Genomic DNA, 23,045 nt, shown 5'->3' with positions numbered 1-23,045 from the left:
TGTTTTGTTTCACAACCTTAACTACATTACTGTAATCAAGTTATGATGTTTACACGTGTCAGCCTAAAATCAGGTTAGTTGATAACATGATTAAGAGCAGAAATCCCCTCCAACCTGAACAAAGATACCGAGTATCCAAATCTCTGTTTAGCTGTGTTTTAACCAATTTAGCACAATTGATTATTTCTTGCAGTGCACCATCCCACTCTGTACTTACACTTGAATACAAGTTCAGGACTTTTGCTGGTCTTTCTGTTTCTGTGTTTCACTGTTACTTACCTTCTATGTGCTTTGTTTTTACATGAGCACTGCTGTTGTTTCCCTTTACAATATGTATACAATAACAAGGGTGTTGACATGTGGTTGAACATAGCTTGTGTCAGTTATGTCATTTCCAGTTTCAAGATATAATTGATCTTGCTTGTGGTACTGTAACCTAATCCATTCTGGAGTGGAAAGCACAATGTACTGCCACCAGAAAGCGACAATTCTGTTCTGCACACATCACCATGTGTTTTACCATTGAGACCCTTTGAGGACTTTTTAAAATATTAACAATTGCACAATGAATGCATGCCTAGAATTTTCCAAATCGACCAAATGACCTGATATTTTACTTGAATTTAATATTTATCTAAATAGAGCTATATTAACTCTAACAATTCCATATTGTGATAACATAAAGATTTTACTTCTTACACAAGACTCGTCAACACTACAATATCATGGCATATTTCCATTAGATGGTTGTTGAACTGCGTTTTTAGTGGTTAGAACGGAAGGGCCCTCTCTGATGATAATGAAGGCTATTTCTACAAATAACAGTAATTACACGTCACTGCTTTTGAAATGTGACAAAGCAGACAATGTTGCTTTTATTGAATTCATTATGTTGACAGGCACTTCATCCTTTCATTTATCTTCTCTTCGTTATGGCTCAAGTGTGAACGTGTATAAACTGGCAACTACACTTAATGTTTTTATTCTCCATTTGTGGTTCAGATATACCACAAGGCGTGTTTTTTTTTGCGTGTCAATGCACATATCTGACCTGCGTAGGAAGTATGTATCATCCATGTTAAGTGTTGTACTGTTGTAGTGGCTTCACCACACAGATCAAAAGTCCCCCTTCACATCCTGTAGCATTTCTAGCTGGGAAGTATTAATCTCATACAGAGCTTCAGACACCTCTTATCTGGCTGGCAGGTTGACATGTAAGGGGATATTTTTTTTCTTGATTCCTGCAATGAATGCAGCACACAGGCTATCACTTGGCCCACGCTGCATACGGAAGAGGAGAAATCACACCTTTCTTTCTGTGACTTCCATTTTCATTTGTGCTTTCTCCACTCACTCTTTTCTGTCTCTCTTTTTCCTCCCTCCTGGAAATTATCACCAGCCATGTCAGGAGCCCTGTCGGATGGAGGGGGAGAAATGTGTCACACTGCCTCTTAAGTTTCTGATTGTCTAAATGACACAGAATCTCATCATACAGCTGTCTCCCTTTCTGACACTACAATTACCCATAATTCCCTCTGTCATTCACTGTCTCAAGGTTACTATTTTATATCTTGAGCAGAGGGTGAGGACATTTACATTTGGAGGCTAGAATAAAAAGGGCCTGGAGAAACACGAAGTTTTATGTGTGTGTGTGTTTGAACCTTTTCTCTCTTAAAATAACTTTTCGTTGGCTTAGTGTGGTTATTTAGCAAGCTTAAATTTTCTAAAATCCTCAAAAAGAAAATGGAATGGGGTCTGAATTAACTTAAAATATATATTGTAAATTACCTCTCTCCCCATTATTTTAATGACTTTGTTAATGACCTAGCACTTTATTTCAGCTGATGCCATTAATCAGTGTTGGTCACCAGAATAATATTCCTTGGTACTACCCTTCAGAAGGTGGGTGTAGTCTGTCCCTCTTGACAAAGTGTGCTCCGTAAAAATGGTCCATTATCATGCCACATTTTACTCCATCATCGCTGATATTCTTATACGGTCTCTGGGTTAAACAGTACGTCTTCCCATCCTTTTTACCCCATCCCTCGAGTAAAGTGTTCTTCAAAGGTATATATTTCATCGCAAGCTGACAGCCTTGACACCATAATTGACCTGAGAGCTTCCATCTTACTCTTTTGAAATTCTCCGTTGTAATGTGTGTCAACTAGATAAAATGATTCCCATCTCCACCTTTCTCTGGATTTCCATTTGCAAAGACGGCTGCCTGACTGACTGACTGACTGACTGACTGACTGACTGGCGTACGCTCCATTATCATTCTGTTTGAATGTCTGTGATCGGGGGGGGGTCTGGGGGTGCGAATGGCTCCATTGTTTGAAACAGGTGCTCACACTTGAGTCCTATACATTAGTCGAGTGTGTGGAGCTTTTAGATGGGTTAAATAGTTTATGATAATGTTAGGATTTTATGTTCTTTGTGAATAATTCTTTGCTCTGTCTGACAGACTCCCTTGTCTGTCTGTCAATGTGTCATGGTTTCATGGAGGCAAAATTGGTTTTAGGCTTTCATTAGATTTGCTAATGATCTCCATAATGTTCATATTATTAAACTGGAAATGATCAAGAGTGGGGACGTAATGTACATTTTAACCTTTGAGTAGAGCCACTTCTGCAATATTCTGTATTAATAATTCAATTTTTTTGGTTTGCATAACACACATATGAGCAGAATATACCCTTTTGGTCTGATAGTCAGAGCAAGATGTTGTCATATAGGTTTACACATATAGAATTATCACAAATCACAATGCAAATATTTAATTGGTTTCAAGCTCATTTAAGTTCCTGTATTCATTGATTATAGTTGCTCGACTGTTGCCTTTTTTATCATTGTTTCATCTGATTCCTTCATGTTTTTTTGTATTACTTCAGTGTCACATTTATCATGTCACTTAAATCCACTATCAAAAAAAGACCCTTAAAACCTTTTTCTTTTTTCATTTTTTTTTCACTAAGAAGACAAGCACCTTCTCCTTCTTGTTCCTTTTCTTTTGTTTTTGCTTCATTTTCACATGTGGCTATAAAAAGACATGCTCTGTTTTTGTATGTCATGTCATATTATTAAGTTTCACGCTTGCTCCGTGAACCTGAGACATATTTTCTGCTTTCCCCCTGGCTAATTGGGAGATTGTTAGGACTGTCTCTATCCAGAGCCTGATGCCCCCAAATGTGTCAATGTGCTGCTATGCTGCTGCGAGACTACATGTCGTCTAGTCAGTTTGGGGCATGTTTTCCAGAGCTGTTTGTTATTAGATTAATTAACACTGTATTGACAAACTGTGATAGGATTGCATGATCTTTTCTCACCTTTGGAGACACGCTTTTTCTTGGTTTTTCAATCAAAGTGATAATGAAAAAAGTCTCTTTCATGAGGTGCACAATTGGAAAGTAAGAGATAACACTTCATGCAGTATCTCTTTTCTTTAAAAGGGTCTTTGAGGAACTTTTTTATTAGAGCAGTGCACTAGTGTTGAACAAATGTGACCCATGTGTTTATTTTGCCTTTGTCCAAGCTTACAAAGTAAGGAGGGAGGCTTTATGTGCTTGAGTGAAAAGGCTTCAGGAGAAGCGGCACTTTTTGGGGGTAAAGCTGGGAGGCTAAAACAAGCTTTAAATAAGGTCCAGTCCCACTCAGGTTCACTAGTAAGCCTGTTGGACATCCGGCTTTGTTCCTCTTATAGGCTCCTTATCAGTGGCCTGATGCGGTTGTCCCCTCACATGTTCCTCTTGTACCTCAGCTGGGCCAATTCGATGGTCTAAGTGCTCAAATTGAGCCATTTTGTCTCACTTTAAAACAAACTAGGACCTATTATGCGTGTTTTTTTTTTCTTATTCATACCCCTCCTTCTTGTCTCCCTTCCACGTTGGCCTTGGTCTATGTAGTTTGTCAGTCCCCCCCCCCCCCCCCTGTCTTTCTTTGCTCTTAAGTTTGAAGCGCTAGCCTTGTGAGGGGTCAGTGTTTCCACTCCAGCAGTGTCAACTTCAATCTGGGGCGATTTGGTGTGAAATGTGTGCCATGGTGTGGGGGCTTGCAGGTCAAAGCCCCAGTAATTGATGTTGCTTATTCATCTGCTTTTCCTTGTCTACTCTCACCGCAGCACAGCAGCCGTTTTTGTTTGTCTAAATTGTTTGAAGATTTACTGTAGGTCTTAGGGCCCTGAGAAGCATCCCCCTGCTGCACTTTGTCTGTGTTCCTACCTAGCAGGGGGTTCGGCACTGGGGACACATAATGGTGGCTGCACAAAAGAGGCTTCCCCCAACACAAGGCCTGGAGGACATCTCATAGCATGATACCGAGCACTAGGGGACACACAATGGTGGAGGCACAAAGGAGGCTTCTCTTAAGACAGGACTCAGAGGACATCTAGCATGACAAGCAGGGCAGCTCTCACTGTAATTAGCCATGGAGGCAGCCTGACCAATGGCCTCATGAGATCAGTGAACTATCAGTAAACACTTAAAAAAATGGAAAGGGAGGAAGGAAGGTTATTGGTATCGGTCTAGCGAAGCAGCAAACCAAATTAAAATGATGCACTATCCATAGTTACAAAGATCCACATAGATAAGAACACCCATGTTTGAAAACCACTATCCCTCTCTCCGCTTAGCTCTTTCACTGATCTCTCTTCCCCTCTGTTCCTCATGAGGACCTGCTAGCCGGAGCACAGGATGAAATGCTGGATCTGTTTAAGCACAAAGAGGAACATAATGATGGAGCCACGTTTAATCTGGCCCTCTAGCATGTCAGTTGGCGGCATGGGTGGTATGTCCTCCAGGGCCTTTGAAGAGGGGCGATTTAGAAAAGAGATTTGGATCATTACACAATAAAGAACACTTCATAAGTACTGAAGTGAGTTAGAGAAATGACGGTTAATGATGTTGACAGCAATTCACCTCTGCTGAATTACAGAAAGATTTGACTCAACTTGCCTTCTTTAATGAGCCTCACTCTGTAAAGGTAATGGGCCAGCGGTAAGACACGGAGAGAGGCACGGAGGGAAAGTAAAAGAGAGTGGGAAGGATTTATTCTTTTATTCTTCCTCTTCTTCTTCCTCTTCCTCTTCTTCTTGGTGAGCTGCACTGCTGTGTGTGCGTTACAATGGGCACATAGGCTATCACACACCTCCCTTTAAGCTGTCATGTCAGGAAACTACAAAAAGGCCATCGTCAGTACATCAGATCAGTTGTCTGATCTGAGCCCTGCAGATATTTTTCAAAGCTGTGTGCGTATGGATCACTACATCTTATGATATAGCTTTGTTTCTATCTTTATAGACCGTTCAAATAAATACCTGTTTTTTATAATTTAAGCTGTGTATACTATATATAAATAACTCTTGGAGAATGTGTTTCTTTCAAATACTTTCACACTGTAAAGTTTGTTGTACTGCAAAGGATGTTCTCCCAATAAATATCCATCATTTATTATGATTTTGTTCTGAATCTGTCTTCTGATTTTTGTTCTCTCTACTCGGATCAAATAAGCCTATTTACACATTTCTGGAGCAAGAACACTGATTCCAGCCCACAGCTCGTTTGCTATTTCTAATCAGGCATGTTTAGTGAGTTTGTGACAAAAAGCTTAACTGACAGCGCGACAGTTGATTTGCAGTTCTATTTTTTTCCCCACATCTGACTGTCATCCCATCAAAGTAACATATCTGTCGGTGTCTTTGAGTGTCTCACGCTGAATGATAAATATGTACATCCAGTGCCAATTATGCATTGACAGAGATGTCACACAGAATGTAACATTTAAATTAAAATGATGGCATTCAATTTCAAACTGCCTTGTGCGGTGACATGTTCTATTATCTCCTTTTTCGAGGTGTAAGACAAGGCAAAAACAACAACGATGAACGAAGGAACCATCCCAAAGGTCAAATCAATAACTTTGTTGCTACTCTGCTTTTTTCTTGTTGGCACACCTACATGTCAATCATTAAGCCTATTAATAGGCTTGTTAGAGCCAAAGCATACCCCTGGATGTTACTGTCATCTTAGCTTGACATGCAAACTTTAGAAGTCCTTGAAAACGTCCCAGCTTCTAGTAAACAGTGTTGCAATCTCAAGTGTCAATGAGTCAATGTTACTATAATGCATTGATATCTTTATGATGATTTTACATAACCGGTATAATTGTATTATGTCGTACATGGAAGTTCAGCAAGCTCTACATCACACAGGAAAAAAATAAATAAAAAATGCAAGGCGGCTTGATACTTTAATTGGCAGGAATACTTGTCTAATTATCACTTTTCTGCTTGCTCTCCATGCTGAGATTATGTAATTATCTTTTTGAAACATTGTGGAACGATATTGCTTTTTTGTGTGTGTCATTTCTAAGACGCCTCTGTACCTGACACTCAGCAAGCCACTTAATAATATGCTAGAAAGGCAGCTAATTATATCATAATAATGGCTTGATGAAAGCAATAAGGCAGGCCGGTGAATGAATGATAGCACTGCTAGACTGCTCAAGTTATATCTTAATCTCAAATTATTGGAATCACACCAAACAGGATGTTCTTTAATCATGAGTATGTTTATTCATTATGCCACAAGACTTTGGAGTCTTTGCATTTGTTATCGTTATGTAAATCAGGGCCCATAGTAAATGATATGTTTCTCTGCAATGATATTTTCAGCAAATTGAATCCCTTATCAAGTTAATTACTCCGTGTTTACTAACCCCCAAACCCCAAGCCAGGATATCCCAATTAAAGACTACACCTGTTCTATTTGTGGGATTTGTATTTGTTACATGTGTCATTACATGTTCTCCTGCAGAGCACAGGTTTGTCATGGGGGAAGAACAACCACTAGACCCCTTACTGGGCTCCTAGGTTTCATCCTGCTTCTACAAACACTCTAGGCTGACTGGTGTCATCTAGTTATGGGAGCCTTTGCAGAACAGAGGCAGGAACACGGCTGACACACACATCCGCAAGACCTGCGGAGGGGGTAGATGGGTGATCTGACGGAGGGCGCGCCCAAGCACCAGCAGCGGCAGCATCAACAGCAGCCGTGGACTGCTTTCGAAACTTTTTAATTAGCACTAATTACCTTTGCAGGAAAATGTTGAGGCTTGAAAGGATTTGTGTCAGCAAGTGGGAGATCAAAGATTGTGGTGCTGTGCATTTTAATCTGAACACTGAGGGGTAATAGGGAGCTGTTTGTGTGTTAGAGAGAGGGAAGGAGGGGGGGAAAGGGTGAGAGGAGGAAAAGAGGCATCCCAGGTGGTACTTGAGCAGTCTACCTCTAGTAATGCTGTCTACCAATCACACCACAGGTCCCGTCACATTATAAAATTTTCCACTAATATAAAGAAATTAACTTTAGCTTGAACTGAATCATGTCTTTCCCTTGCTTTGTTCATTTTCTCCTTTATCTGTGTGCATGCGTTCCTCAGCGTCAGCATGTGCACACGCGTGTGATGTTTGTGCACGCCGCTTCATCGGACTGACAGGCATTTCATAGAGGTGGTTTTTAATGCATGCCTGGACATCACTGTGGCAGGGTCATCCATCAGACTTCAAGACAACATCGATCATTTGCCATGAAGAGAGCGCGGGGTAGTGATTATTTGCTATTAGGTGGATGCTGAGGCATACAAATGGCTGGCAGTTGACAGTTGAACTCACTCAAACGTAATGCAGGATGGCTCCCTCTCTCAGGGAAATGTTGACAAGCACTGAGCCCGAACACTGTAATGACAGAGCGTACAGGCAGACAGGGCACTGAGGGATTCTTCCTCACAGATCGCGGCATCTATTATTTAATGGTTCCTTTATTTTATTGCAAGAGTACATGAGTTTATATCCAGCTACATATTCTGTGTACACTATACCATACATATATATTTCTGCATTATCTTTATTCATGAAGAATTCTTTGTTTAATGTGAAGCCTACTTATTGCAATATGCCTTGGCTGATTGACCCTGTCACTGTAATTCCACAGTATTATACACACTTAAAGATGTGTGAGCCTGTGCAGCATGCATGAGAGCTTGCGTGTGCTTGTTTGTGCCGCATTGATGTCCTCACTGACTGAGATGCCATCAGTGAATTGATTTTCAGCTCCCGCTCACTGAGAGAGGAGGGTGTTTGTCATGTGGATAGACAACTAATCTTTCAATACAAACATTCACAAGATGCATGGCCATACTGTGAGCGCAGGCCAGTCACTACATTGTATGGAGTCTGAAGGAGCTTTACTTCAGGCGGACTTTTTTTCCTCCCTTGTCTGATGATGTATTTCATAGTGTTTAGTGTTGTACGTGAGAAGCAGCTGTCATTCTGGCCGACCGTGGAACAGAACTCACTTGCTAAAACTTTAAAAGAGACGTCCACCTTTCTGCAAGTGATCTCTCCATTCCTGTCTTCACTTGGAAAGAGGAAACTCTCTCCCTGCCTCTCAAACCGGGTCATTGTTGGAGCTTAGACTTCATCCTGGGCCAAAGCGGGGTCAAGCAAGGCTTATGAGGTTGGATCTGACAGGAATGTCTGTCAAGTCCTTATCCCTTGGCCAGGGTTGATCCAGGGTCATTAATCAGACAGGGGTTGCAGATGCAAGGGGGAAGCATGAGGCCAGGTGATGCTGACCTCAGTACAGTGGCTTTGATTTTGTCTGGCCCTGGGTGTGTGTGTGTGTGTGTGTGTGTGTGTGTGTGTGTGTGTGTGTGTGTGTGTGTGTGTGTGTGTCTGTGACAGGACAGGATCAGTCCCTGTCTGATTCACAGTGCTCTCAGCCCCACTGCCAGCACTAATGACATTGAGAGAGAATATTAACCTCACACACTCAGCAGGAATATCCACAGGGGTAGTCTATAACTCAGACACCGCAGGATCCACAGTGGTGTTATCATTCAAACGCACAGGAGCTAGCTTTAAACGTTCGACAGACACACCATGGTGTAGACATTTTCAACAATTTAATTTGCGCCTCTCACATAATAACCTCGTATCGCATGAAGTAATGAGCAGTGATGTTTAACTTCTTCATCAACAAAGAACTTTGCTAATTGTATTTCACAGATTCTCTTCTTGCTCGAATTTGTTTATGCTCTTCAAAAAGAATAAATATTTGTGTTTTTTTTGCAAATGATGTAACCCTGTGTAAAGTTCAATCTGACATGCCACCTCCAATTGACAGCTTTGTAGCTAGTGATGCTTTTTACGCGTCGGCTGTCAGGAGCGTGCATAGCGCAATATTCAAAACAGATTAAGAGTGAACCCACATAAAGACGAGATTTGCTGGCGGCGCCAAATGTACTCTAATGATTTGCATCGCCATTAATAGTAATTTGCAGCTGCCTAGGAGGAGACGTGTAATCCCCTTCCCATGTGTGAATTGACATGCATTCAGGGAGGGCGTGTGTGTGTCCTGGACGTGTGATCTTTAAATGACTGCCACCTGAGGCCTGGCAATACTGAGAGAGAGGAGTGCCACACTGAGCAGTGACTGTCTGAATGTGAGGCTGATTGGGGGGTGGGGGGTGAGAAAAGGAGAGCTGTGGGGGGAGATGGAGACAGATAATGACAGTCTAATTCACCGACGCCATCAGAGATGCATGTACAGAGACTCGTATAGGCCATAAACTGTAGCTGGGGGGAAGAGTGCTGGAACAGACCTGATCAACACTGTGTGGAGGTGGTAGGAGGCATGTTGGGGGCTTGAGGGGTTTCAGGGCATTAATTTGCTTTACAGATAATGTCATGTTATTTTACCATGAGCTAATCCTGATACCGTTTTGATGCTGTATTTTGGTATTTTTTGATGTTTATTTGTGTTTTTGTTGCGTGTTAGTGATGAAATCCAGCTGTGTTGAACGAAGTTTATTAATATTATGTTTCATCCTATTTCCTATTATTTACACAAACTAGTAACTGTTAACACGCTGTGCCTTTCACAGTCGCTTTATTACACTAGAAAAAACATCAGGTCTACCCGTTTGACGTTTTAAAATTTTTGATGAAAGAAGAAATTTGTCTGAACATAACTGCGCTAATTGCAGTTATATAATGAAATTTAGACTTGATTCCTAAGATAAATTCATTTGTGTTGAAGTCTGTTAGATAATATTAACACAGCTTGGACGTTACTTTGTTTGTTTTAAGGCAAGATATGAGAATATGGACAGTTTTTCAGTTTACAGAGAAAAAAACAAACAGAATATGTCTTGACAATTTTAGGCCAAATGGCCTCCTGCCTCCCTCTCCAACCAGCCCTCCTCCATTCACCTTTTTTTATTAAGTTTATTATAAAGCCAGTCCACATACTGTGTTTCCCAGGTCCAGTTCCTTTTCCCATTCATTACAGTACCTTATCCTGGCAGGCAATCTGAAGTGTGCTCTGAATAGTCCATTATGCACATATGAAGGCCATCATGGCCCCAGTATTGGTCAATTCATCAAACATTTATCTGTTGCCTTCTGAGCAGGACGTCGTTATGACTGCCACTCTGCAGCTCTGACCCTCCGTTTAGAATAACAGTGCTTTGCTTTCCTGCACCACTGCGATCCTTGAAAGGACATCAGCCCTTTGTGGACTGCAGCTGCGATGGTTCGCCAGCTTTTCTAACGTGTTTGTGTGTGTGTGTGTGTGTGTGTGTGTGTGTGTGTTTTTTTTAATATGCATTCCACTCAGGAACTTTTTCGGTCTTGCTGTGCTAGCTGCAGGGATGTTGCCTCTGTGATCTCTATCACCATTTCAGTAATAGAGACGGCTTTGAGGTTGTTTTACATTCTAGCTCTGTAATGTACAGCTCAGACAAACTCCACAGTTGACCTATCGTCTTCAAAGTATCAAAACATTGCAGACTATGATTCATTTAGGCGACAGTTTCAAAAGCAGCAGACGTAAGAAGACGGAGTGTGTAACACATGTAAAAGAGCCAAGCCTGCCGTTCTCTATTTTTCATGTGTTGCCTGAGGATATCTGACATGACACTAGTGCACAGCATTGGCAGGAGTGACTGACATTTCAGCCAATAATAGTCGAGAGTTTTCTTCCCTCTGTTGTCAGCAGTGGTTTATCAATCACTATGTCTGCATTAGTATTAGTGTATTGATCTGGCAGGGCTTCTCTCTGGGTCAGTGTCTCCTCTCCAGTGTCCTTGTCTCGTTTCTCGCATCCTCCCTTGCTTCCTGTGCTTTCTTGCTGCCCCAGCTAAATATTAGTATATGCACTCTGTGTGTTCAGGAGACAGGATCTTAGCAGATAATGAAGGTTTCAACACACACATGCACTACTTATGTAAGCTCAAAAGCACACACTCTGAGGCGCACAGGGCCCTATGATGTATGATGGTGAGCTTACACAGGCTAAGTGGTAGTCAAAGCGTAAAGACAGCCCGTGTGAAGTATTAGCCCTGACAATGAGGCTGATCATAATTATCTTAACAAGGAGAGGATTCATCGCCTCACCTCGTTAAAGCTACCGCCTCACATGCTTTCTCTCTGTCTCTCCCCCTCACTCTCTCTTGCGCTAGTTAGTGGTTTAAGAAAATGCATTTAACGTTACTATACACTATACTACACTATAATCAAATTACGATACAAATCAGATGCTTTTTAAATGTGCAAAATGAGGTGATAGAATATTATGCGGGTAAATTCTTCTTTAGATTGTTCATATTTTTTCAGATTTTGCATAATTTTCTCTATCCTTTCTAGCAAATGCTTATAATGAAAAAAAATATTCACAGTTTATGATACACATGAACTTAAGTGACCGAGAGTTTTGTCTATGCAAATCACACAAGGGGGGTGTATGAAACAGGGCGAAATGCCAGTCGTGGTAGAAGCAGTAAATCTGAAATTCCGTAATTTTCCTTACATAGCATTACCGTACATTTTCATTATGACTATAATCAGAACATTTATTGAACTAGATGAATTACATGACAGCTTTTATGTATATTTCCTGTAAAATGTTGGTGTGCTGTTTTGTGTATTTACTCTTGTTTGCCATTTATCAAATCTCTATAGCATTGGGACACAAGTCAGTTGTGCTCATTAGTTTTGTTAAAAGCAAATGCTGCTTTTTTTTTTCATACAAGTGAAGTACTTTTACTGCAGCGCTTAAACTTTGTTAGTTTTCCAAGCCAAACATTAAAACAAGAAAGCTTATAAAAAGTAATGAAATCAGCTATGGAAATCTGCAGAGGGAGCACAGAAAGCTGGAGAGTATTAGAAGTTCAATCCATGCACTGTAGTTAATGCTGGATGGGACTCAGTGGCTCTCCCCTGGCTGTGAATTTAACTGATTAAATCAGCCAGTGCACGCAGCAGTGGTGACATGAAAACAACAATTAATAAGGCTCCCTCCTGTGCCACGAGGCTCCCTTTAACCGAGCAGCTAATAACATAACCCACAGGACTGCAGCCCATCATACACACACACGCACACACACACATGCACACTTACAGGTGGCAATAGTTAGTTAGCAACCTCCGTTCACAGAAAATGCAATAATGTTTACCCAATATTGTACACAAGTGTGCTACATGTTATAAAAAAAGCTTATGCTCGCAGATTAATTGCATGTTGTACCAAATTCCCTGTCAATACAAACGCAGCAACTGTGCTGAAAATATACATTTTGCTTTCTAATTGCTACTTTAGGCCACAGCCCAGTCATGATTTCCACAAAACCGAGCAAGAGAGACATATTTTTTTCATTATTTTAGCCAACTATTTTTTTTTTTAAATCCAAGACAAATAACAGCAAATTGACCAAAGGGTAAAAAAAAGCAAACATTTAATTTGTCAGTATGTCTGAAATTTATACAAGCCCTAAAGATTAAGTGTACTCGCTTAATGGGCCTTTTTTTTTTTTTGCTTTCATAAATGGGAAGCACCATGGGAGGAGAAAAACAAGCAAACAGAGTAGGATTTCATAAAACTGGCACATCTCTCCGTTCATCCATCTTGCCAATGCATTAATCAGACCTGATAAGAGGTTGTCAGCTAGCGGCTTTGCCAGCACACTGGCTAGGTGCTGTCAGCTGATGTTGTGGGTATCAAGCGTGTTGTGTTTGCAAAATGTTGATGTCTTTTGAAACGAGGCGGCTCAGTCCGCCTCACTCGCAAGTCCACAATGAGTTGCTGATTTGTCGTTTTCCACCCGAGGAGATAGTTGCAACATTGTGCTTTGTAGTTCAAAGTCGCTGCCGGTTTTTCCGCTCCATGCATATACGGTATGTGTGTTTTTGGATCCGAGAATACATCCAAGTTGAGTCCAAGCTGATTGGTTAGAAAAAAACACACAAGAAACAGCAGATAGGACAAGATAACAGTTAACTAAATTTTAAATAGGTACAAGTGTAGTTTTGTACACCACATCTCACTCATTATATATCCTCCTTCCTTTGCCAGTATGTAGTTACCTTTCCATAATGAATGTGACTGTACAGCATGCCCTGTGCCCACGCTGCATACTCCTCCTTGCCAGCCATTTGCAGATTCTCATGATAAAGGTGTTATATTTACATAGCTCCAAGTTGGGTGTGTATTATGGCAGCCATTGACACTAGGCAGATCCAGAGAGGAGCAATAGTTCACACTGCAGCTGTTTAGACCTCACTGTACCTTGAGTTTGTCAGGTTGCAATGTGACACTGTTCACTGGAATTTATATTTACATAACCTAATGTCAAGGTTATATGTGTGAATTTAAACCAAGAAACATGCTGCATTTAAGTTATAATGTAGAATTATTAAAATAAATAAAATAATTAGTACGTGCAACTATATTCAGATTTGCAACTGTGAGAAACTGATCTTGAAATATACTCAGCATCAAGTTCTGGCGGATTTAAATGTCAATGAAGTCAACCAGGACACTTTAACACGGCATGTTGTCAGTTTGAAGGATTAGACAACACATACATTGCCATTGTGCTACCTTCCATGACTTGAACTTTGCTGGGCACTAACATTACTCCTAACACCACCCTCCATCATTTTTATGCTTGTGTGAATGTGCATGTGTGTGAGAGGGAAAGAGTTGAGATGACCCTTAACCCTCTCTTTGCAATGTGTCATAAAAAGGAGCGGAAAGGCAGGAAAAAAAAAATAAAAAACCTCCTTTGATGTTAAAATCCAAACACTAACCCCTACAGTTGCAAAAAAAGTTTCCCTTCCATTCCATCTGTGATTGCAAGTGTATTCCGGTTCCTCTGTGAAAATGATGGATGACAAGTTAAATTTGTGTCTGGGGAGTGAAGGTGAACTGTGACAGAGTGATTTGTCTTGGGAATGGAGGGTTAGGGTCAGGCGAAACTGGGCGCCTCAAGGCACAAGACATTGACAAATTCATCCTGCCCGCCGCATTTCTGAAGCCTTTTGTTTTGAATCCTGGCTACTCACAAGTGACCCCCATCCCTCATCCTGCCAGCCGCTGAAGGATGCCTCACCATGCCAGGGGAGCTCAGCACCACTAATTCTTGTCATTCACTTCCCTGACAGGCCCAGACCCATACTCTCCCAGTGTATGAAAGAAGGAGGCTGAAATATTTATTTCTGCACAATAACGGCTGACCAGATTTAGAGCCATAACAGTTTTCCTGTTGCCTTATCATTGCAGGTCACTGGCAGGCCTCAAAATGTTCACTGAGCTGGAAGAGCTGGTCGCTGACAACAATCTGCTTGGAAATGACCTCCGGTTACCCAGGTTACCCAACCTCCACACCCTAACACTCAATAAGAACCAAATATCCTTTTCAACTAATCCCTCAGTCTCTTTCTTGTTTTGATTTGCAGTCTCCTGCGTAGGCCTAGACTACAGGCACGAGTTTCAGAATCAACAGTTTATTTTGCTTACATTCATATGTCAGTACAACCTGCCTTTGTCTCAAAGAACCCGTTTTTTAATGTCACGGTTTTTGCAAGGAGCAATGTGTGTTGCAACAGAAAGTAGAAGAACTTGGCTGTCACAGAGCTCTACACAGGACTAGTTTTTGAACCACAGGGACCTCTAGTGGAATGAGATTTTAGAGTCAGCATAACAGATGTGTTTTTTTTTTTATTATTATTATTATTATTTTCAAAGAGAATAAAAAGTGTTGGATTAAAAATACATCTCAAGAATAAGGCATAATGTGGTGTAATGCATTTGCGGTTTGGTAATATCAATTATTTTAAAATTATAGAGAATACATTTGCATTTATTAGGCTGCTTTACCTCTCTGAATAAAAAATGAATGACTGATTTAATTTGTCACTAAACACACTAGAACATGCTCACATTTTGGCTCATTGATTATAACGGCCTCCGTGTGCTCTACCACCCAAAGTAAACACATTAAAACCAGAGCTCTGCACAGCCACCCGAAATTCAAGACACAGACACGTTGCGAGGCTGTTTATGATCAGTCAGAAATGTGTGAACTTCCCCTCGAAGCTTCAGAACAGGTTTAGCAATGTGTCCTGTTTTCCTCTGGTTATGCAGATCCTACTGGGTAACGATGCTCACTCTCTCTCACACATTCTCACACACGTACACACACACGCTCTTCCAGAGTCAACATTAAAACTGGGGCTCCTTGAAGTGTGCGTCTGGGACTGTGTGCTGAGTTTGGTTGTGAAGTGGTCGGCACATGCTAATAGGCCAATTATGTACATCCTGTCGTGGCACAGTGCCATTTTAAAGCTCGAGCACTGCATTAGTGCAGTTGTATTTTGACACTTTGGGGCTCAATTTTCCAAGTGAATGTATTAGTGATGAATGTGGCTGCTTTAGGGGCTGTTTGTTTTTTCCACGTTTCGCAAAAGTTTTCCACAGCACGGCTCTGGGAAGCACGGACTGTTTGAACCACAGGGCATCCATCATTTTGTCACTGTTCTGCACCCGGCCACCTAGGAAATGAAAGAGATCGAGAGAAAGGGAGAGAGAGCAGCAGCCAAATTGTGTCACTACTATATGCCAAAGCCTGCACCTTAAATTGCCCCTCTGTCTGCCCAGTCTCACAAAGCCAGTGACTAGCCCCTTTGAGCACCTCAGTAAATTTGACAGTGACATGTTTTAGTGCAGACAGGCCCGGGAGGGGCTGTGCGGGTAGTAAATGCTAATGTAATTAACAGCACTAGGTCCTTGACATCCGCCCTTTGACACCTGACTGATATCGAGGCCCTGCTGGAACACTTGGCTGACGTGACCCCGTCACTGGAGTACCTAAGCCTGCTGGGAAACGAGGCCTGCCCCAACCAGCTGGTTAGCCCGGATAAGGATGAGGATGACTACCAGAGATACAGGTCTGTTACTACACGGGTTGTAATGATGTTGCGCATAAATAAGGAATAGCTATTACTGTGACAGATAGATAGATAGATAGATAGATAGATAGATAGATAGATAGAGTGTGTGTTTATGTCTTTAGTCAGACAGTTTTGATACTAAACTATTCAGAGTGATCGCTTTTTGTAAGTAATGGATTTTGAGATGTTCCTATTTTTTTGAAACATCTACCCCCTCCCCTTTACATTTCACAGGCAGACTGTGGATTGAACCACATCACTCTAAAAGCTTTGTCAACTGGCCCCTCTACACTCGAGTTTGCAAAATGGATTTCATGTGTGACTAGTCACCACCACAAATGAGTGTTTACTACCCTGCCTTACCAGAGCAGATGATGCATTAAACATCAAGCTAAGCCTCAAGCCATGCAATATGACCACTATTTGTCAGGGTCCTTTACATGAAATGCAATAAAAGGCGAAAAAGCATACTCTCTTTTGTCTGTTTTAGCCCTAAGTGCTTGTTTCTGACTCTGTGTTGCCTATTAATCATTTACCACCCATGCCTTTCTTGAATAATCTTTCTTCTCTCTTTTGCCCCCCCCCCCCTCTTCTTCCCTCTCTCTCTCACTTGCCCTCCCCTTCTTCCGTTCTCCCCCTTTTCCCCTCTCCTCGCATGCTTATCTTACTGGTGAGGAAAGCTGTTCTGTTTTGACTGACAACGTCTAGGGTCCTGTAATGTAATATTCATAATGTGTCACATAGTAAAACATCAATTTGAGCGTGATGCAGATTTCATGTCTGACAAGGTTAGGCTGTATGCAGGTCGTGACAGCACTGGCCTTGGGCAATAAATACCCAGCCCAATGCCTCGGGAGCTCTTGGTCTCTCAAGTGAAATGCCCTGGTGCGTTGCATCGGCGCCCCAATTAGTGCAATGACATAGAAACACAGTATTCATTCACACAGTATTGTGTTGTCAGCGGGGAGGTTAAATGTTGTCCTGTTCTTAGCCGACCATGCATACGCTCAGTGGCCATCTGTAGTACTACAACAACACAAGCATTCAAAGTAATATAATATGTTCACAATGGTTACTGATTATGCAGCACCGTGCTAGGACACTGCCTCCTTAGAAAACTGTCTGTTTGAGAAATATTGTGACAATAGATGTAACTCAATATCTGTCTTTTCTCCAGGCCTCTGTGATGAATAAAGATGAATGTATTTTTCTGTGACATTCTAACCTGTTATCTCGAGGAAAGTTATCAGTTTGTCTGATCTTCTTGAGTCGCTGGTCAAAGAGCTTGTACCACCAGCTGTACTTTGTGTTCGCTCAACAGTTTTTTGAACTGCTTAAAATGCAGCTGTATAATAATGGCTCACAATATTTATTTAGTTTAATGATTAATGAACACTTTATTTTATGGGTCCTATTGTTTCCTACCTAGAAAGGAACCTTTATTGTAGGTAACTATGATGTCTTGGAAAAGATGAAGTAATTTGGTATTTACAAGAAAATTGGAAATGTGTTGAAGTGATATACTTTCCAGTTAACTATCAACGTAACATCATTTAATTCGTGCAGAGCAGGTCAGCTGAACAAATATAAAAATGTGTCTTCTCATGTATTTATATATCTATATATTTCTATGGAATTGAATGCAGTGCAATGCAAATGAAGTTCAAAAAGATAAATATTTACAAGATTTAGAAACCATTTAGACAATGACATATACAGCCTATGTAACTACTGTATAATATTGTTTTGTAAAAACAAAATACTAATTTATATGTGTATTGTCTTCCCTATAACACCAAATTACACAGTTCTTTCTAAAAAAAAAAAGTATTAGGAACATCGCTTCATTTATAATTGAATTCTTCAGTTAGTTTACTCCACGTCCAGGGACAGTGAAAATCAACCACATTTTTGGTTTTACTAAATAAAGTATATGAGTCTTTTTTTTTCTCTCTGGTCATCTCTCCTCCCCCCTGCACCCTTTGTGCTCTCTCATCCTCCCTCTTTGGTTGGGTTGAATCATTAATATCCCTACTGGCTGACAGAGCCTTGTCATCTGCTCTGACCCTGTGATGGTAGGTTACCTATGGAGAATGACCTCTCTGCATGTCTCCCAAGGGCATCTTCACATTTCATCATGAAAATGCCCTGAACAAAGTCCTTTTACAAGGAGGGAGACACAGGACAGGATTGGGGCCTCTTGGATTTGAGTGCTGGGGCTCTCATCGGAAAAGGAACCCTTATTAGGGGTTAGGAGCAGGTCATTTTTACCCTATAATAAACATTTTCCAAGAAGAATATATATATTCAACATTTTAATCTTTTCTTTTCTTTTTGCTGTTAAGTTCTAGTTTTATGTTTTCTTTATAATTATATCAGATGTTTTTTTTCACCCAGAGATATTTTCTATTCCATGTCCGTCTAAACATGATCCCTGCATCCCCTCCTTATAATCCTCAGGTGTTGAAAACTTGACACGGGCTTTGCCATCTCCCCTCATCGCCATCGCCATCATCAATTTGTCACGGCTCTTTGCGCACAGGTCGTGCCTGCGCCCATATCCCCCGTCCTTTCTCACCCTCTACTTAGGTGCTGCTTGCATGTCCTTTTTGGCTACCAGCTCAGCCCTGACATACTGGTTCCTTTACCCCTGCCTGCCTGTGAAAGGATCTGTTGTCATCTATGTATTCCAACCATTATCTTTTGACGTTTCTCTCCCTCCCAATGAAAGACAGAGTGTGTCTGAAAGCTTAGAGAGATATCTGTGATGCTGCCAGAATGACAGCTCTGGCAGACGGGTTGTATCTCCTTTCGTGCTATTTATATGTTGTACTTATTCTTATCAGCTTTGAAGGTTATTTCATACAAGAAAATATAACCATTAAATCTGCATCACCATTAAACCTCGGTAAACACGGCCTCTTTTCAAGTTTTGTTGATGTGTGCATTTACATATTAGAATGCGTGTCAGTTTGATTAGTATATCACGGTTTACACGCTTCCTCAGATTTTCTGTCAAATACAGGCCTACAAGGAGACTTTTAAAGGCAGCAGCACAGTTTGAGTTGAATTGCTCTCTCCCTTTTTTTTCTTCTTCTTCTACTTTTTTTTTTTTTCTCACAGGTACTTTGTTCTGCACATGCTGCCCCAGCTGAAGTTCCTGGACACGAGAAAAGTCACCAGAAAAGAAGTGATGGAGGCACAGGCAAGAGGAGCATTCATGAAAGTGGTTAAACCCAAGTCGGAAGCTGTAAGTTAAGCTCTCCTTTCTTTTGTTTTTTTTTGTTTTTTTCTTTTACACTGTTTTAAGCAGGAGTCCCTCTGAAGTCTTGAGTGGATTGGTCACATTCATCCCTTCCTATTCTTTTCCTTTATCCTCCTTTTCTTCATGTGCATGCTTGACTGTCAGTCTCCCTTTAGAGAGGTCCTAGCACTGTGGCTCTTTTGAAAAGAGTCTCTCTTTACTATCGCTTCAAGTGTGCATGTGTGTGTGTTGTATGTGAGTACGTGTGTGTAAATGTGTGTGACCACGGCCTGACCTGATTCCGTATGCATGAGCCCCAGATCAAAGACGACGGGCGGCTGTCCGGTCGCGGTTGTGTTGCAAAGTGTGACATGGCTGGCGATTGGAGTGACAGCTCACGTACATGCCGCTCAGAATCGCTTAATTATCCCGAGCCCATGCACTTATTCCTCCCTCTCTTGTTTTAGGCCACACAGTCTAATTAGAGTTCGGGAGGTTCATAGATATGCCCACTTCATGCCTTTCCACCCTCCTTTTCCCCCCCTTCTTCTACCCCTTTGATAATGCAATATAAATGAACGGCTTTTGCCTAGATTTGATTTCATGTAATTGTAAGGTCATGAAATATTTACTGTTCGTATCAGCTAAGCTTTGTCATTTCAAGGTCTCTGGGGCTCTGACAGTGAGCCTGGGAGGTAAAAATGGATCCAGAGTAGCAGGAGCAAAGGCATCCAATGACAAATCAGAAGCATGTGAGTCGATTTCGGGTTTAAAAGTGCATGGCGAAAACAAAATATTTATTGTTTCAGACAATCAGTTAAGATAGTGTACTCTTTTAGTGTCAGTTCATGCTAGGCTTTGTTCTTGATTCTTCATGCAAATGGCAAGCAAGAAAGCAAAACACTGAAATAATTTAACCTCAGTTTGGCATGTTTGGTAGATGGAGAAAAGTGGAATGAAAACACTGTTCATCCACTTTATATAAAAAGAAACTAAGGACCTCTACAATGCTTTTTGGCAGGGTAAAGTCACTTTATAAGATATTATTTACATAGCTTGTCAGTGAAAAAGAAATGTTTGCCTTTGTCGCCACAGTCTTAGATGAAAGGAGAGATAATCACTGATTCTAGCTGACATGATGTGTGTGTTTTTGAGTCTTTGTGTCTTTGAACCTGCTGTATATGATTATTTATTCCCAATGCAAAGTAAAAGGTTACAGCTTTGATGAAAAGGCGTCTACCCCCCATTGCACACAGTATTTTGTGCGTGTGCACATACTTTTTCTGTCCTATCCACGCTTTCCTTATTAATGTGTTAGCATTGTTTGAGTGAGTCTACACAATGAAGAGAATTTTTTTTTTTTTTTTTTTTGCCAGGACACATCCCCTGTCTGGGCTCTGAGATGTCACAGCAGCATTTCCATAACATTTGTTTTGAGTTAGATGAGATGTGATGTGTCAACTACCACAGACTTGATGAGCCATGACTACCTCCCGGCTCTAATTGTCCACATCATCACAGTGATTGTAAGCTGACCAATAGTGCGGGCCACCAATTAATGAAACGTCTGCAACAGAACGGAGAAATCGAGGAGAGATGATGGCATAATTAGATATTTGTGTTTGCCTTTATGTCTGGTACAGCGGGGTGTTGCTCATAACAGTAGCTCGTGGTACAGTGTCTGCCATTTGCTTCATTACAAAGGATGGTAATTAGCTGTCTCTCTGTCGCTTGCGCCACCATTGGAGTCTCAATTAGTGCGAGTATTGGAGGGAAAAAAAATACAGGACCGCAGAAGTGATCTAAAAGGTTTATTTGTGAAATTATTTGACTTTGGGTGTATCTTTAGGTTTTCTCTTCTGCGTACAGTTCTTTCCTCTCCTTTTCCTTGTATGACAAATCTCCCTCCTGCTGTTTACAGTAGATAAATTGAAACCATAGATACAGCAGCAGGGTTACGGTGATACATGCCCATTCATGACAGCATAAATCTGAAGAAAAAGCCCCTTTTTTTCTATCAGATCATTCCCATTGCATGATGTACGTATTGGAATAGTTAATGGACTCGCTATGAAAGAGACAGCGCTGAACTTTGGAGACCTCTCTTGAGTCATATCGGAGTGGATTGTGACCACACTTTTAACTCCTTTTCAATCATGCCATTATGGCATGGCACTCAGCGACGCCACATGGTTCTGATAAAGCAGTTATGGTCTTTAGCACAATATGAACACCATAACTTCATACATTCCCAATGTTTTCCGTGTTGCCTAAATCACAACCAGACAGTCAATGGTCGGTTATTTTCAGGAAAAGTCACACACTCACACACACACACACACACACACACACACACACACAAAAGCATGTGAAAAGATTTGCACGTGCAGAAACAAAAAGTTAAAAATATATATATATGTTTTCAGGTCACAGAGTCAAACAGCAAAGACAAACGTTGTGACAAAGAAAAAAACAAAGAACTGTGCTCAAATAAGAAACCAGTGTTCATCCACGGAGAAACATTTTTGCCGCTTCTTTAATTGTTATTGTGCGTCTTCATGCACTAGTGGGCATGACACAATAAGTGGGTGACAGTAAGTTGTCCCTGACTTGTCTGTACACTTTGGTGTTCGCTTCAAACTCAGAGACGGTGGGGGGGGGGGTAATTTTCTCCTTTAGTTTTTTGCTATATTGCATTTCTGAGTGGAAAGGACAAGTAGTTGGACAGAAACAGATGCAAAGTGACAAAGACAAGAGTGGGAGAGAAAAAAATATATATAAATACCTGAAGTAAACAAAAAAACACAGCAGGGACGATTGAAGTGTTTTCCCAAAACCACAACACTAAGCAGAGTCAGAGTGGAAAAGCCTTGAGCTGTATTTTGGGAAATTGGGCGTGTTGGAATGCTATAATGTGATAATTCTCTTTGAGGACTTAGAGGTCATGGAATGAAATGGCGTTAAACCACGTAGAGCCATTTGGACTGTGTTGAGCTGCTTTTCGGAAAATACATGTGGTACTTTTTGGCTTGGTTCCTCTACCTCCCTCCACTCCGCCACGGAGCCCACATTATGCTGTCGAACCCTTGGGTTAAACTGGCCATGTCTATCAAAACACTGTGACAGCACATTCTGTTTTCAGATCCCAAGCTTTGCTGAAGAAAAAAAAGTGCGTAGCAAATTTAACTAGTAGAATAACATTTACTCCTTGCCACATGTTTAAGAGTGTTTCACAGTGAATGAAGTAACTCCATGGTCCCTCTCACTAAGCACAACTTGGTAGCTACGTCAGCGGGTATAAATGTTCCTCGGATGTCAGTTAGATTTTGCCTGGACGAAGTATTTGACTTGATTTTCGAGCATGAACACAAGTTTTTTTTTCTCCCCACATCCTTCTGCGTATAATGTAAAGCAGACTGCAATGCAGGGTGGCTTGAGCCAGCTCCCGGGTCCCATGAGTCTCCACGCACAGGGTAACGGTTCTTCAAGGGAATTGACAGTGACAGAGCCAGGAAAGTC

The 23,045-nt window shown here is 41.2% G+C and overlaps 1 protein-coding gene across 1 annotated transcript in view; it reads left to right on the top strand.

Annotated features, from left to right (window-relative positions):
- The window catches only part of lrmda (leucine rich melanocyte differentiation associated), a 212,720-nt gene that overhangs the window by 132,641 nt on the left and 57,034 nt on the right, over nt 1-23,045 (top strand). Inside the window, exons 3-5 of the mRNA XM_027277499.1 lie at nt 14,613-14,739; nt 16,140-16,279; nt 19,406-19,532. Of these exons, the coding sequence (XP_027133300.1) occupies nt 14,613-14,739; nt 16,140-16,279; nt 19,406-19,532 (394 nt within the window). The remainder of the gene's footprint in view (nt 1-14,612; nt 14,740-16,139; nt 16,280-19,405; nt 19,533-23,045) is intronic.

This window comes from Larimichthys crocea, chromosome III (assembly GCF_000972845.2).
Source record: "Larimichthys crocea isolate SSNF chromosome III, L_crocea_2.0, whole genome shotgun sequence".
In the NCBI taxonomy this organism is placed as follows: Eukaryota; Metazoa; Chordata; class Actinopteri; family Sciaenidae; genus Larimichthys; species Larimichthys crocea.
The sequence above is the reverse complement of the archived record's forward strand: the minus strand, read 5'-3'. Positions and strand labels throughout refer to the sequence as shown.